Below are 16,607 nucleotides of genomic sequence, written 5' to 3' on the forward strand. Positions count from 1 at the left end.
TGCTGCATGACCAAGATACTTACACTTAAAGTCCTCATATCAATTTAATAGACAAAACGTGACCAGGAATATGGAGAAGCCCCCCAAAATACCTATGAAGATTCCTCTATGATATTATTATGTCAAGTCCTTTTTATTTCAAGGACCATTTTAAGTCATTCACTACGATTTTCATTCACATTCATTACAAATCATTCCATTTGTATCATTCACTGTGATTTTTCAGGACACTTTTCACTCAGCTCTCAATGGCACTCGATGCATGACACCTTCATCTAGGTTCTACTCTGATTTCTGGTTATCAATTTCCAGTTACTGAGAAAGAGGCTTACATTTGAGTCAGAAGTAGGCAAAGGGGATTGGAAGGTGTTTGCCTCTCTCAACCTTTTCAAAAGCAAATCCAACAGAATAAATGATTGTGTAAGAGGTTTGAGGGTGGGGAAACGGGAAATGGCATTCTTTTAGTATGACATTGCACAAAGCATTTGTGCAACTCTGTAATGCAGGGGGGGAAAGGAGGACTCAGATCTCTGCTGCTTTTTGCCCACATTTCGATATAATAAATACGCATGTCTAAGACACAGACGTGCTCGCAGTTGGCTCTGTTATTCCTATGGAAGTAACGAGATACATGGTTAATTAAACAGCATTCATGTCACCATTAATGGAGATGTTATGTTTTTTAATAACAGTAATGCAGTCTTATTTTTAAAATAATTCAGTGCACCCATGGGCTTGCTTCCATGACCAGGTACTCTTCTGTTTGAAGATAGGGAGCAACAGGAAGAAATGGAAACATTAGGGGGAACCAGATGGGCAGGAAAGTAGTTTATAAGATTGAATCCGAGCAGCAGGAGCCCTGTCCCTCCCCCCAGGGAAGCGGCCACAGTGGCACTGGTACTGCCGTGGTGAGGAGGATGGGGACCATGACAGTGACCCCAAGACGTTATTTAATACTTTACAGTTGTAAACGTGCTTCACGCCTGTTACCCTCACAGCAAACATGCTTTGACCTTCTGGATAAGGAGACTGAGGCCGAGAGGCGGTTAAAGTGGCTTGTCCCAAGCCACACTGGAAGTGTAAAGGGGTGGGACGCAGTGGTGGCTCAGTGGTTTAGCACCTGCCTTCTTTTTTTTTTTTTCTTTAACATCTGCCTTCATGCCCCGGGCGTGATCCTGGGGTTCTGGGATCGAGTCCCGCGTCGGGCTCCCTGCATGGAGCCTGCTTCTCCCCCTGCCTGTGTCTCTGCCTCTCTCTGTGTGTCTCTCGTGAATAAATAAATAAAATCTTAAAAAAAAAAAAAAAGGAAGTACGAAGGGGCTTCTGACTTCCAGGACACAAATGCAAATATCGCCTTCCTTTTCGTAGGCTTCTTCTTTTATTATTATGATTTAAATTCAGTTAGTTAACATATAGTGCAATACTAGTTTCTGAGGTTAGAGCTCCATAACTGGTAACACCCAGTGCTCATCCCATCACGTGTCCTTCTTCGTGCCCATCCCCCGGTTACCCCATCCCCCCCCCCACCCCCCCACCCACCCCACCCCCCCACCCCCCCCCCACCCCCCGCCCTCCAGCAACCTTCTGTGTTTCCTAGAGTTAAGAGTCTCTTGTGGCTTATTTGTAGGCTTCTTACCACTTCTTTTACTTTGTAATGTGTTACCATGACCCCGAGGCAAAGTTAATGGAGCTAAGATTGACTTCTCTTGATCCTCAGCGGGTATTGTTACTTTACCATTATTTTTTTAGTTACCAGATTTTTTTTTAAGATTTTATTTATTTATTCATGAGAGACACTCACAGAGAGAGAGAGGCAGAGACACAGGCAGAGGGAGAAGCAGGCTCCACGGAAGGAGCCTGAGGTGGGATTTGATCCTAGATCTCCAGGATAACGCACGGGCGGACGGCAGTGCTAAACCGCTGAGCCACCTGGGCTGCCTTAGTTACCAGATTTTAATTTTGTCATGGGAATATCAAAAAGGGCAAAAGCAAAGTATTTTGTTCCACTCTCATAGAGAGGTTAGGATGCCAGCCAACAGGTTTTGCCAGGAAATCACTAGTGGAATAAATCTGGAACCATAACATCTCCAAGGATGTAGCCCCCTCAGGTGATTGCCGTGTAGAAAGCAGACAGACAGCTTTGCCACCTCTAAAACACCATTGTGGGGGGGTGGGGGGCATTGGGGGTCTCTGCCCTTTAAGCTTCTGACCCTTGATCTCAGCTCAGGGCTTGATCTCTCAGGATCATGAGTTCAAGCCTCACATTGGGCTCCAGGCAGGGAGCCTACTTAAAAAATAAAAATAAAAAATACCACTGCAGCAACCCTGCAAAATGCAGTTACCATGAGCATGCAGTCCCTTCCTGATTATGCCTTGGATGCACGTGATACTCCACTTGGAGTGCCAGGTGCCTCTGTAAGTCTTATCCTCCCTCCAACAGTTTCTGGAAGGCAAAGCTGCCTACTCATTGGTTTTCTCCTCCATTCCAACAATTCTTCTTAATCCCTGCACTTCCTAACGTTTATATCACCATACCATTTACCAAACATGCCTTCGAAATTCACCTGAAACAGATTTTGCCTGGAAAAAAAACAGATTTTTGCCTATATTAAACTGGTTGGAAAAGGGAGAGAAGTTTCTTTGCTCTAATCTGTACCAAGCCCCACATGCCTAGGAATGGCCTTCCTTTAATCGCTACAACATTCTTAAAATGATGCTTTCCCAACTATATGGCATCTTAATTGCTCATAAGAGAGAAATACATGTTTAAAAAAAAAGAGATGAGAAAATAAACAATTTGTTTCTGGTATGAATCTTTGACCTAAGAAATGGGATGCTTTGGTAGATACATGGCCTATCTTCCATGAAGAAAACCTTTGACAGATGACCTCCTTTCCTCGGGGAACTCTGCCCCAGAGCAGTGCTTTAGAGTGGACACTCTTCATTGTAGAGATAGAAAATCTGCTAATAAGAAACTATTATAGGGACGCCTGGGTGGCTCAGTGGTTGAGCATCTGCCTTTGGCTCAGATCATGATTCTGGTGTCCTAGGATCAAGTCCTGCATCGGACTCCCTCCAGGGAGCCTGCTTCTCCCTCTGCCTATGTCCCTGCCTCTCTCTGTCTCTCATGAATAAATAAATAAAACCTTTAATTAAAAAAGGAATTATAGTATATTGTTCAGAATTATTGCCTAGTCAGCATTTCTGCCAGGAAAGGAGCACAGGGAAAGTGTTCTTTGAAGAAGAAGTCTCAGAGGTGGCATTTAAATCAGGGGTCAGTACACTACCATTCAGGAAGCAAATCTTGCCTGCCATGTATTTTTATAAAGTTTTATTTGAACACAGGCTACATCCATTTGTCTGCAGATTTTATTTGGCTGCTTTCATACAGCAAAGTTGCATAGTTGCAAAAGAGACCATCTGGCCCACCATGTCTAAACTACTACCTATGTGTACTTTTATAGGAAAAAATTTTCCAACCCCTGATCTAGCAAAATCTTCTCTTCACTCATTGAGGCTCTCAACCCAAGCAAATCTCTAGGTTTCTTTCTATTGATATATCCCGAGGAAAGCAATTTTATGTGGAAAAGCAAAACACACCTGGAGTGGATGAGACCCAGATAGATACACGATCCATTGAGGTAGTGAGCACTCCCTACAGGACAAAATAGAAATTCAGGAGTGGCCACCCTACAAGCCTACAGGTGCCAAGCAAATAACATTAATTGCAGTAGGCCAGGTGCAGGCTGTGGTCAACTGGAGATCATGTGCTCACATTTGGGGCAGTTCTAGCTGGGTTGCCTTGCAGGAATGTGGGCCCGATGTTGCCAGAACCTCTGAATTTTCAAGACCTCCTGGGAATTTGTTTTTGTGAAGTGGCCTAATACTTAAATGGTGACAGCTGATTAGAATTTAAATTAAGATGGGAGGAAACTAATAAACACTGTATGTTACCTCCACTGAAGTTAAAATAAAATAACACAATAGGAGGGCATCCACACAAAAACCTACACATGAAAATGTATAATTACCAAAATTTAGAAGCAACTCAAGATGCCCTTCAGTGAGTGAATGGATAAACTACAGTATGTCCATACCGCAGAACATTTTTTAGCACTAAAAATAAATGAGTGATAAGCCATGAGAAGATATGGAGGAAACTTAGATGGGTTTATAAGTGAAAAGCCAGTCCGAAAAGTTTCATATTGTATGATTCCAACAGTATGACAGTCTGGAGACAGTAGAAAGATCAGTGGTTGCCAAGGGCTTGGAGAGCGAAGGGAGTATTAATAGGCAGAGCACAGAGGGTTTTCAGGGCAGTGAATCCATTCTGGATAATACTGCAATGGTGGATACATGACATATGCTTGTCAAACCCATAGAATGTACAACACCAGAGTGAACCCTAATGTAAACTATGGAGTTTGGGTGATAACAATGTGTCAACATAGGATCAATGATTGGGAAAAACTGAACTATCATTATCAGAATACATGCTAGGATGCGGAAGCAACAGACTTACACTATACTGAGTTACCCAAGTTAACAAGGGCTTCTTTTTTTATTTGAAAGATTTTATTTATTTGAGATCAAGAGAGAGAGTGCAAGAGACAGCACAAGCAGAGGGGGAGGGGCAAAGGGAGAGGGAGAAGCCGACTCTTGCTAAGCAGGGAGCCAGACTAGGAGATGGATCCCAGGACCCAGGGATCACGACTTGATCCGAAGACAGGCAGACAGGCGCTTAATGCTTAACCCATTGAGCTTCCCAGACCCACCAGTGAGGGCTTTTTAAATTCCCTCTTCTCTTTCCAGTCTAAATATGCCGCCATCCCATGTCCGATAAGATTCTAAAACAGGCAAGTCATTACAAAGATGCCCTCATTTATAGTGAAGTACAAACAACTGAGATTCTTCGTAAATATTGAGGACTGTTGATGGTAGACAGCTCTGTCTCAGTGGGAGGTTCCACACGAACAGATCAAAATGAGAGCAAAGTTCATTAAATGCTTCACATTTTAGGATGTAAGTGGGACAATTCTTTGGGCTGAAACCAAGTTTAGCATCTTACATTAAGAAGATTAATTAGCAAAAAAAAAAAAAAAGAAGATTAATTAGCTAATGTTTATAAAGTACTGTGCAGATATGCCCTTTTAAAATGCTAAGTATTCTAAAAACTACATTGTAGCATTTTACTAAATGTAAAAGATCTAACATTCATCATTTCTTTGGTACAGGTTGGCAAAGATTCTTTTGGCAGTGACTATATAGAAAACTTAAAACAGAACGATGTTTCTACAGGTAAAATTTCATCTTTTTTAAAGTTAGTTTTTATGACTTTTCCTCTGGGATCTGGTTACAAGAACAGTTGAATATAGAATAGAATTATTAGATCCTCCTCTGGTGGCCAGAGAATTTTTATGCACAGCTTTGTCTCATCTTACTTAAATGTCGTTTGGTTAATTCTTTTCATGTACATTCCTCCAGATGGGAATTAAATGATAGGAGGTTACAAACCTTCATCTCGTAGAAATGTTTCAAAAGCAGGTGACAAGAAAAAAACAGGTGCTGCATTCACAAAAGATATTTTAAGAAAAGTCATTGAATGTCATGGCTGGAAACGATCTTCAAAACCACTGAAGCTGATCCCATCATTGCACAAAAGAGAAACTGAAGGCCAGATTGGTTCTCAATGTGTCCAAGAGCACACAGCTAGTTGGAGCTACAGCCAGGAGTAGAATGCAGGTCTTTGGCTCCATTTCAAGGCTTTTGCTGCCAAAGGTCGCCTGATCAACACTTCCATTTGATGATCCAGACCATGATTCTTGATGAAATGCAAAGTTTATGAAGAAACGCAACCAAGTTCATTGTATAGGTTTGACCTTTAATCTCTCACTCAACTCTGTCATTTCTTTCACTGAAGAAAAGAAATATGGTGGTCTAGAAAAATGCAGATGTATACGCTATGAATAATTTGGGCAGATTGAGAGTGGGGTAGGTTTGCTGGGTTGTTACTAATGTAGAGCAAAGGTGCAACTGAGTGTAAAGGCTTCTGTCTTCCTTGATGTATAGGTGATGGGTATAAATTAGCACTAATTACTTATTTCTTTTATCATTCCAGATGGTTAAAGGTTAAAAAGTTTTTCCAAAGATGAGTGGTGCATTGAAATTGCTAAAATAGATTATCCATGCCAGGCTGTATATACGTGATTGTAATTTCTTTTTTCTCTCAGAATTTACATATCAGACTCAAGATGCTGCTACAGGAACTGCTTCTATAATTGTCAATAACGAAGGTACGTGTTTCGCATATTGGAGTGTCATTTCATGAAGCATTTCATGTCCACAACTAGAGTAGGAGCATCAGTTTTTACCCTAATCCTATGGATTTCTTACCATACCCACCACTCCAAGGCCTCAAGTGTGGTCTTTCCAATCTAACTATGAATATTTCCCTTTATTTATACTTCCCAACTTGATCATTTAAATATAAAATTGTCCATCCAATACATAGGAAGTGTTAAGTTGCCTCAAAATAATATTTATATCCTGAAGCATCCCATTACCCTCCATGTGAACTCAGAATTGATATTTGTCTCTAAAAGCAGTTAAGTATTCTCATCTGTCATTTCAGTTATACTAGGTAAATAAATGTAAATAGATAGGTGCACAAGGAAGTTAATGAATCATATTTATAGAATATTTACTGAGCAAATGGCAGCAACTAATTACTTCTAACTTATCATTTGTGTTCAATTTTGTTTGCTCTTTAAATGGCAATCAAATCTCGAAAGTCGATATATACAACTATATTTGTCACAGGGCCTTGCGACAGTTGAAATATTTGTCTATAAAAACAGTAACTTCCCTTTACCCCCAAGTAAAGTCTTCATAATTTCTGCCAACTACTTTAAGTATATATATATAAAAACTATGTAAAATTGTTTAATTCAGAATTAATATTCTGAAGGACCAGACATTTCATGGGGCACTTCGGACAGAACCTAATGCATTATAGGCAGTCAGCATGCATTTTGTGAAATTAGGATTTGTCATAATATGTCTTTGATTTGTAATAGAGTTTCAAACAATTGTTTCTCACAGAAGGTATGGTATTTTTCACTCTATTCTAGTGATCCCAAAGTTGCAATAACAACAATGAAAATATGTGTTATATTTAAAGAAGATAAAATGTTTAACAATAGACAGTCTATGTTCATTCCTTTAAGCTACATCTTAAATAATTATTGCTGTCAACAGCCCCTCATTCCCTGTCTTAAACTTCTTTTTTGTGTTCTAGGAATATCTTCAAGTTCCATTTCTTGCTTATCAGTGTAGCAAGATACTACACTTCCCATGCAAAGATTAGTTTAATATCGTGTATTAGATGCCTGTTATGCTAGAACTTGTCTGATTTACATAACACATATGTAAATATATAGAGAATATAGATTGTCATAGAAGAGCTAACACAAATACCCTGAGAGGGGACCATCAGCTCCCTTAAGTGAAGGAATCAGTACCAAGGTAAAGTAAGGAATTCAGTTTTGACAAGTTAAATTTGAGGCATGAATGATCTTGCCATATGGCAATGTCTACCAGACAGCTGTAGTCTTGGTCTTATTGCTCATCAGCCAAGGCCAGGCCAGAAACATAGATTTCTGGAGTCAGCAACACAGAAGCAGCAGTTGACTCTAGCAGAAGGAATGAGGTCACCAAAGGAGAAAAGGAAGGAGATATGCCATCTTTCAGTGTGTGGGTACTTGAATTTTTCCAGTACCAAGATTGGGTTTATGCTGAACCATCTCCGCTTTATTAAGTCCTCCTTGTGGCCAACAGACACATCTGTGGTAAGATGATCGGCTAGCATGTGTTCTGTGTTCAGAGGTAATTTTAGGTCATGTCTATACAAGACCATCACAAGCAGCCTGGAGCACAAAAGAAAAAAAAAAAGACTGTTACAACTTGTCCCTCTAGATGAGTGCTGTCCAAAAGAAATACAACGCAAGCCACATACAGAATTTTAAATTTTCCATTAGCCACATTTTAAAAAGTAAAAAGAAACAGGTAAAATTAATCTTAATATACTTACTTAACCCAATATATCTAAAATATCGTCTTTTCAACATGTAATCAAAATGTTCTTAAAGACTAATGAGATATTTTACCTTCTTTTTTTTTTTTTGTATTCAGTCTTTAAAATCTGCTGTGTGTTGTACAATTGAAGCACATCTCACTTAAGATGTGAGACACCAGACACATCTCAAGTGCTAACAACCATGTGTGGCCTAAACTCATGACTCTCATATTGGACAGCACAGCTCTTAAGAGTTCACCTAACAGATAAAATGCACCCCTAATCCTTCCCCATTTAGGTGGTATTGTAGAGAGTAGGTCCAAGTGATAAGTATGTAAGATTCTTTACTCCTGCTACTGTTTGATCTGGTACAGCATAGGTCAGATCTCTCTCTCGACCTTAGGTTATCTAACACAATTTCCCATCTGTTAGATATTATAAAATATGTTTTGATTTTCAGAATACCCTAGGGTACACACATGAACTGACTGCATACCACAGAGCCTTAGTTTTTAGTGTTGGGAAAGTACACTCCTGTCCATATGTATCCTTATGACATCTGTCATTTAGGATTCGGAATCTTTACCAGATGCCTTGTACCAACCATTTTAAAGTATATTATATATCTCTTCCCAGCTAGTATTCTTTGTATATAAGAATATATTCTTTGTATATAAGAATACATACATATAAGAATACATTCCCCTGATGGGGGAATTATTTTTTAGATTTTACTCAAAATTGTCAGAATAATATCAGTTTTACAGAGCAGGGGTATCATAAAAGAAGATACAGTAGGAATGTAGAATTTCACCTGAATCACCTAAAAATGTCAAAATTAATGCTTATAATACATTTAGCATGATGACTTTGGAAGGGTGATTGTAACATTGCAGAATATCATTACTTAGCCTTGTTTGTTTTTTATTTTTTTATTTTTATTTTTTTTCCTTGTTTGTTTTTTAATATAAATATGTGGAAAATCTTTATAGGCCAAAATATCATCATTATAGTGGCTGGAGCAAATTTACTTTTGAATACTGAAGACCTGAAGAAAGCAGCTACGACCATTAACAAAGCCAAAGTCATGATCTGCCAGTTAGAAATAACTCCAGAAACATCTTTGGAAGCCCTGACGATGGCCCACAGCAATGGAGGTGATTTTACCTATTTGTTATTCTTCCTAGAAAAGCTTTTTTTTTTTTTCCTAAAGATTTTATTTATTTGACAGAGAGAGAAAGAGCACGAGCAGGAGGGAGAGGGAGAGGGAGAGGGAGAGGGAGAGGGAGAAGCAGACTCCCCGCTGAGCAGAGAGCCCAGTGTAGGACTTGATCCCAGGACCTGGGATCATGACCTGAGCCAAAGGCAGACACCTAACCGACAGTCACCCAGGTGCCCCCTAGAAAAGCTTTTATCACTGTTAATTTAATAAAAGGTAGCCTTTTAAGTTAAGCAAAGCAATACTTTCCCTGTAGTAAAATATCCTTTCTTCCACCTGTGAGATTCACAATCTTCTTGTAGCTAGGAAAGTTTACAAACAGGGTAAAACATAACCTGAGTAGCACTACTGATACCCCACAATATAAATCTTCTATCTAGTTAGCGGAGATGATACAAGTAGTGACTAGAACCTCAGAAACAGCCCATAGCCCAAAAGTAGAAGCAGAGGTCGAGTTACATGTCATGTACAATGACTGCCCTGGTAGGTCTATTTTGATAAATGTCTCTAGGAATTAAAGATTAGCTCTTTCTCTTTTTTGTAAAACTCCATCTCTGTTCAATAAACCAGAAAAGATTATTTACGTGTAATATTTTCCATGTTGTCAACGTCCTTTGAGCAGTTAGTTGGTTTTTGACCTTCAGTTTTGAAAATTTTCAAACACACAAAGGCAGGTAGAATTGCTTAACGAAACCTTTCACCCAGTGTCAACAATTATCAACGTGTGGCTAATGTTGACTCGTCTGCCCTCCTGCTCACTCCCTGCTTCCACCCCCAGCAAATCACAAACTCTTTAAAAATCCAAAGAGTTTCTTTGTGTTTACTTCTTGTTCACCACTGACTGGTGGGCAAAGTATCTTCTGAATTAGAATCCTTTTTTAGCTTTGAGGTGTTTCTAGAATGATACAGTTTTTCTAAGCCTTGTTTGTTAAGAGCATGTAGAAATACTCCCCTACAGAATTGTTCTAAGAATGAAACAAAATAAAATATGATGCTGAGCATGATGTAATATATCTAAACGAATCCCAAATTTCTTCTCCTTTTCACTTCTCTCTTGAAATTTAAATTAGGATAATATCCTGATCTCAGCATCGAAAAAAATCAAAATAGATCGTAGCCATTCTAAAACAATGGCTTCCTCTTGATACTGCAGCCATAATTCTGTGACTTAAGAGAGAGAACCACTTTGAATTTTCCACATAAAACTTTCTCATCAAGATACAAAACTAAAAAAGAGAAGAAAAAGAACAGTAAATGTATGTGTGTGTGTGTGTGCGTGTGTGTGTGTGTGTATAAGTGGTTTCTCCCAAAATCTCCAGCATTCTATAAAGCAATAAATGGAAAGTAAGTTACTTGAAATGATTTTGTAGAGAATTTTTAAATGTATGTCCAGATTTAACAAATTTTCCTCTTGGCAAAACAACGTGCTGTGGTAAATTCTCATTGACATTTAATGTATTTTTAATGGACTCAAAGCTGTCAGAAAGTATTCTAAGTAAGCCAAAAACCCATTTGGTTACATTTTCTCAGGGTGTCACAGATAGAGTCTAATGCTTATGGTGAGCATTGCCTACACCGTGTTCATCTGAATTGAGCAATGTGAATACAACATGACACTTCATTCATGCTCCTGTCTTTCCTTTTACAGGTTGGGGCATAGTCTTTTCCTACACTCCCTTGCTTCTCAGAGATCACTTTTCCCTTTGTCTTAGTCTAGTTTCAGGTTAACTACCCAGCTTGTGGAGGAGAGAAAGGTAAAGCCACCACAGTTGAATATCTTTCACAGGTGAGGCTAGAATTATCCCAATGGGCAGACAGCCTGACCTTGGGGCTGTCATTTGGGTGGAGTCCAAAAATGCTTCCTCCATCACCTGCTAGCCAGCTCTGCCAATTGAGCTAGATGACCTAGGGCATCAGGAATGGGCAGTGGTATAGGGTGCCAGGGTGGCCCAGTCAGTTAAGGGTCCGATTCTTGAGCTCAGCTCAGGTCATGAGTTCAAGCCTACCATTAAAAAAAAAAAAAGGAGGGGGAAGGGAATGGGCAGGCATAGTGATGGTAAACTAGCACTAGCCGATTCCACATTTTTACTAAGAGCCAGCATGTCTAAGTATTAATTCCACGTACTTTCATATATATTTGACCTTTGAAAAACCGCATGACAAAGATATGGCAGGCATCATTCTCCCAAAATGAAGGCGAGAAGATACACTAGGAAAATGTAAATAATTACCCAAGGTCAGTGTAGAAACCCAGATTTCTGATGCCAAGACCCAAGTTCTGTGTCCTAGAGCACACCTTAAATATTACCACACCCCATTGATTCCAAGGAACTGAGCCTTTACGGAGAAAAGTAAAACCCATAAACTGTAATATTGTTCAACACGTAGCCTAAGCTTTGAGTGTTTTTGAAGCTCACATCTCAGAGACTTTCTGCGATGCATCTCTTACCTGCTCCCATAAAATACATGCACATGGACTCCTCTGACCAGAATTCAGCTGGTCTTCACTTGGTGAAGCAGCCAGAAGCAACTTAGACTCTCTATAACCATGAGTGTGTGTGTGTGTGTGTGTGTGTGTGTGTGTGTGTGTGTGTGTGAATTTAATGTGTTTTCATTCTCACATCAGAGAAGAGTGATACAATGAAGGAAGCACTGGTTTGAGAGTCATGAAGTTTGGGTTTGAATACAGAATCCATCCCTTAGTAAATAGGGAACCGCATGCAAGTCAGTCAGTTCTTGGTTCTAGGCCTCTGCGAAACAGTACTGGTCCAAGAGCTCTTGCAGCTGTTTACTGTCAGGATATATGAATGGACTGGTCACAGAGCAGAGCAGGCAAAGCTTAGAGATATGTTGAGCACCTCGTGTCCTGTCCATTGCCCCATGAAACTACCTATGTGCTAATCAGCAATATTCCACCTACAAGAAAGGAGGTAAAATAATCCTCCTCTTCCTCCTCCTCCTCCTCTCTGGGTTTATTATCACAGCTCCCTTATCTGAATTAAGCACATACATAGTATGACTGGATTATATATAGTTGTTAAAAATACAGAGGAAACCGACACCTCCCCCCCCATCTCTGAATATATGGTGTCAGAACTCTGTTTTGTCTTCACCTAAAGGAAAGCATTGGTTTTAAACGGACAGCACCAGTGGCCCTCAGTGACCCCCTCTTCTCTAGGTCATGATGCTGTGAGGTAGGCCCACAGCAGAGCTGGTGCTCCAGCTGCTCGTGATGCATGTCGGGTCTGGTCTTTATATCCATTTCAAAGCAAATGGAACATTACTGGAACAATTATAAATAATTGAGATTGTAAGATCGCCAAGATCAAATTCTAGGTAGGACACAAAATATCTTTTAATGACACTTGAGTCCTTTTCTATTTGGCAAACCAAACTTCTTGGCTGGCCACCTTGACTTTCACAGTGACATTGTCCAGCACATAGCCCAAGTGTTGAGTGTTTCTGCTGCTCAACTCACAGGAAACAACCCCCAGAGGGAGACTGCCAAGACAGCGTTTTGGTTACCCCAACCTTTCCACAGTTTCTTTACTTAGGGTGACTTTCTTCCTATTTCTCTGAGCTAAGTTATTATGGCCTTCTCAACTGTCCAGTTCATGCCCTCCATGGTAACACTGGTAAGAGCTTCCACCTCAGGATGCCTGGGTGACTCAGCAGTTGAACATCTGCCTTTAGCTCAGGTGGTGATCCCAGGACCCCTGGGATCAAGTCCCACATCAGGCTTCTCTCCCTGAAGGGAGCCGGCCTCTTCCTCTGCTCATGTCTCTGCCTCTCTCTGCATCTCTCATAAGTAAATAAAACCTAAAAAAAAAAAAAAAAAAAGAGCTTCCACCTCATTCTCCTGGCTCTGTACCTATGCAGCTCCTCACTGACATTCTTCTGCCAGTCTTTGGCATGCTGTTAAGACAACCAGGAGTTTAGCCCACCTTAATGTTGTAATGAATAATGATTACGTTAGGTGTGGTCAGTGCCCTCTGCAGCTCCATACTACTCCATGGTACATCTTGTGTCTCTAGTTTTACGTGGTTCCAGGATGGCATCATTTCCCCCACCTTATCTATTGCAAACGTGCATTCTTCTTTGATTAACCACATCTATTCATTCTTCACATTTTTTTCACCATGGTAAAGTGTTTATGTTTATTTTTGGTAGCATGAGCCAAAGAAGAGTCCTTGCTTTATGGCATTTTCATTTTTCCCCTAACTTTTTTTACTAGTCAGACTCTAAGCCTAGGTATCCAGCCTATTACCATCCAGCATTGGTTAAAATGCTTTCCTTCAATAGGGAAATAAGCGGATAAGATTTGATTCTTTTTTTTTTTTAGATTGATTTATTTATTCATGAGAAACACACAGAGAGAGACAGAGACAGAGACATAGGCAGAGGGAGAAGCAGATTCCCTGCAGAGAGCCTGATGCTGGACTCGATTCTTAGATCATGATGAACTGAAGGCAGATGCTCAACTGCTGAGCCACCCAGGTGTCTTGATTTGATTGACTTTTATACAATATTTATGGTCAAATTAAATTGTAGGATTTCTTGTTCCAACAATTCTATTGCTTAAAATTCAGTGTAATTGTTTCTTTAAAATTTGTATTTAGGGGCGCCTGCGTGGCTCAGTTGGTTAAACATCTGTCTTTGGCTTAGGTCATGATCCCAGGGTCATGGGATCAAGCCCTGTGTTGGATCCCTGCTCACTGAGGAGTCTGCTTCTCCCTCTCCCTCTGCTTCTACCCCTGTTTGTGATAGCTCTCTCTCTCTCTCTCTCTCTCTCTCTCTGTCAAATAGATACATCTTTTAAACAATAAAAATAAAATTTATTTTTATTGTGGAAAATCTCAAATATATATGGACATACAGAGACTAGTATGGTAAACCCATATATACTATCACTTAGCTTCAATAATTCTCAACACATGGCCAATCCTGTTGCATTTATACCCTAACTGACTATTCCCCACACCCTCCCACTGCAACCTTGGGTTATATTCTGAAGCACCAGCCAAACATTATATCATTTCATTCACAATAGACTTGATTTTTGCTGTAAGATATTACACATCTTTTAAGAATGATGTCTTTGCCTGGTGTACACCAGGTAATCCCTGGTCAGATTTATTCCCATCACCCTTTGGAATTAATCCTTATTAGTTTAGTGAGTAACCTCTCAGACTTTTTTCTCTTCTGTCCAAGTATATAAATGTAAATACACATACAATTATGCTTTGCTTTATTAAAAAAGGAGGAGTCATACTAAAGATTTTATTACAAAACTTTCTTTTTGGGATCCCTGGGTGGCTCTGGTTTAGTGCCTGCCTTCGGCCCAGGGCTTGATCCTGGGGTCCTGGGATCTGGTCCCGCATTGGGCTCCCTGCATGGGACCTGCTTCTCCCTCTGCCTGTGTCTCTGCCTCTCTCTCTCGATCTCTCTCTCTCTCTTTTCTTGTGTCTCTCATGAATAAATACATGTAATCTTAAAAAAAAGAAAAACTTCCTTTTTTTCACATATAAATTATAGAAAATTTTCTGTGACAAAACAGAGATCTCCTTCATTCTTTTTAACAGCAGCAGAGTATTCTTTTAGAGCTATTTTTTTCCTAACCAATCCTGTCTGATAGAAGCTTAGGTTTCTTTTTATTTTTTATTTTTTTCTGTTAAAAACTAGCTGAGCATCACTTTGCATGCCTATGTGTTTCTGTGGGAGAGATTTGGAAAAGGAATTGGCGGATCAGGGCTCTTTTGAGATAAAATGGAACTTTAATAAGAGTAGCTCAATGCTATTGTTCCATACGGGTAGCTTGCTCTACCCTGTGCTCAAACGCATTTGCGTGCAGATTGGAGATCACAATACATGAGCAATGCTTTTTAATTTCACCATTTGAGGAAAATAGGAGCAATATATTTGCTCTGGAACTGTAAAAAGTAGATGGGTGTGTTGGAATGCTGGGCATGGAGGGCCTTTACGCATAATTGACATCTCTAAGACCTTGCAGAAACGGGAAGACCAATGAGAGACTGTTGCCAGGCTATGAATTCCAACAGAAGGCAAAAGAGATGGGTGGACAGGCGGGGGTGTTGGGCTGTGTGTGAAGGACAATATAATAACAGTAATAATCCCTTACACTTGTACAACACTCTACAGTTTACAGAGGGCTTTTACACCCAGTTTCTAATTTAAGCTGCACAATGACCTGTACAAAAATATGAGCAGCCAAAAATATACCATAGAATTTTTGTGGATGGACATTCTAGATTCTAAAATAATGAAAATGTGAGAATAGCATTAGCCTGTAAACCACTGGACAAGATCCACTAACCAAACCAAAATGTTAAGACCAAGGAAGGTGTAGAAGCAAACTAGCTAGCCTCAAGCTAGCCTCACCAGGCAGTAGTGGACAGTTTCCATTAGCCATGTGCTGATAAGCATCTACCCAAGAACGTGGAATGGATCAGTGCTGTGACAGCTGTGGAAAAGCCACTTGGACAACTCATCAGTGTGCGCATTTTCCCAAGAGATTCTAATCAGATTTGAGGTGGAGCCTAAAAGTCATGCACTTTAATTGTGGGACCCAGGAAATTTAACAAAAATCCCCTACCCCTGGACAAGCAGAGCAGGACTAACTCCATTTTGTGCTGCACCTGCCACCTCCTGTATCACACCCACATGACCTGCTTATTGCTTAAGGCACTGCCCCACCCTAGTCAAGCCGCTGGGCACACCCTAATCGGAAATCGGCTCATGACAATGTAACCCTGCCTTGTGCCCGCCAAAACTGCGGGCCAATTCTGACCAAAGTAATAGGCCAGCTCAAATGGGTACTCTAGGGTAAGATGTAATTCAATTGGCCACCTGCATGTGGACCGACATGACTGCGCAACTTTCTGCGTATCCCATGGGCCACTGGCCCCAATAAAGCTGCTACCCCTCTTAATCTCGGGGTCCAAGTCCCTGCTCCACTGTGTCGGGTACACTTGGACCCAAGCTTGTAAATAAACCCTCATGCGTTTGCATCGGTGTCGGCTCCTCAGTGGTTTCTCATATGTGCAATCTCGGGCACAACATTATGAGGTCTCCTAGTGATGCTGATGTGCAGCTAAGTTTGTGAGCCACTGTTCTGGAAGGGTCTCTGAGAAATGCAGGTAGAAGATTTTACGCTGTGGGTCCATAGTAGATTGGAGTCGCTAAACACATAAGTCAGTGGACCTGGGTAGAGGAAAAGAAGACCAACCAATCTAGTTGGATCCTCTGGTGGATAAGTAAGTGTTTTGACAAAGAGGGAGCTTCCTGTGAATGTAA

At 40.4% G+C, this 16,607-nt stretch overlaps 1 protein-coding gene across 5 annotated transcripts in view; it reads left to right on the top strand.

The window, feature by feature from the left end:
* Positions 1–16,607, top strand: part of RBKS (ribokinase) — a 93,184-nt gene that overhangs the window by 26,342 nt on the left and 50,235 nt on the right. For all 5 annotated transcript variants that reach the window (XM_041755103.1, XM_041755101.1, XM_041755104.1 and 2 more), the window contains 3 exons: positions 5,235–5,298; positions 6,231–6,293; positions 9,067–9,231. In XM_041755103.1, the coding sequence (XP_041611037.1) occupies positions 5,235–5,298; positions 6,231–6,293; positions 9,067–9,231 (292 nt within the window). The remainder of the gene's footprint in view (positions 1–5,234; positions 5,299–6,230; positions 6,294–9,066; positions 9,232–16,607) is intronic.

The sequence above is a fragment of the Vulpes lagopus genome, chromosome 5, assembly GCF_018345385.1.
Source record: "Vulpes lagopus strain Blue_001 chromosome 5, ASM1834538v1, whole genome shotgun sequence".
NCBI lineage: Eukaryota > Metazoa > Chordata > Mammalia > Carnivora > Canidae > Vulpes > Vulpes lagopus.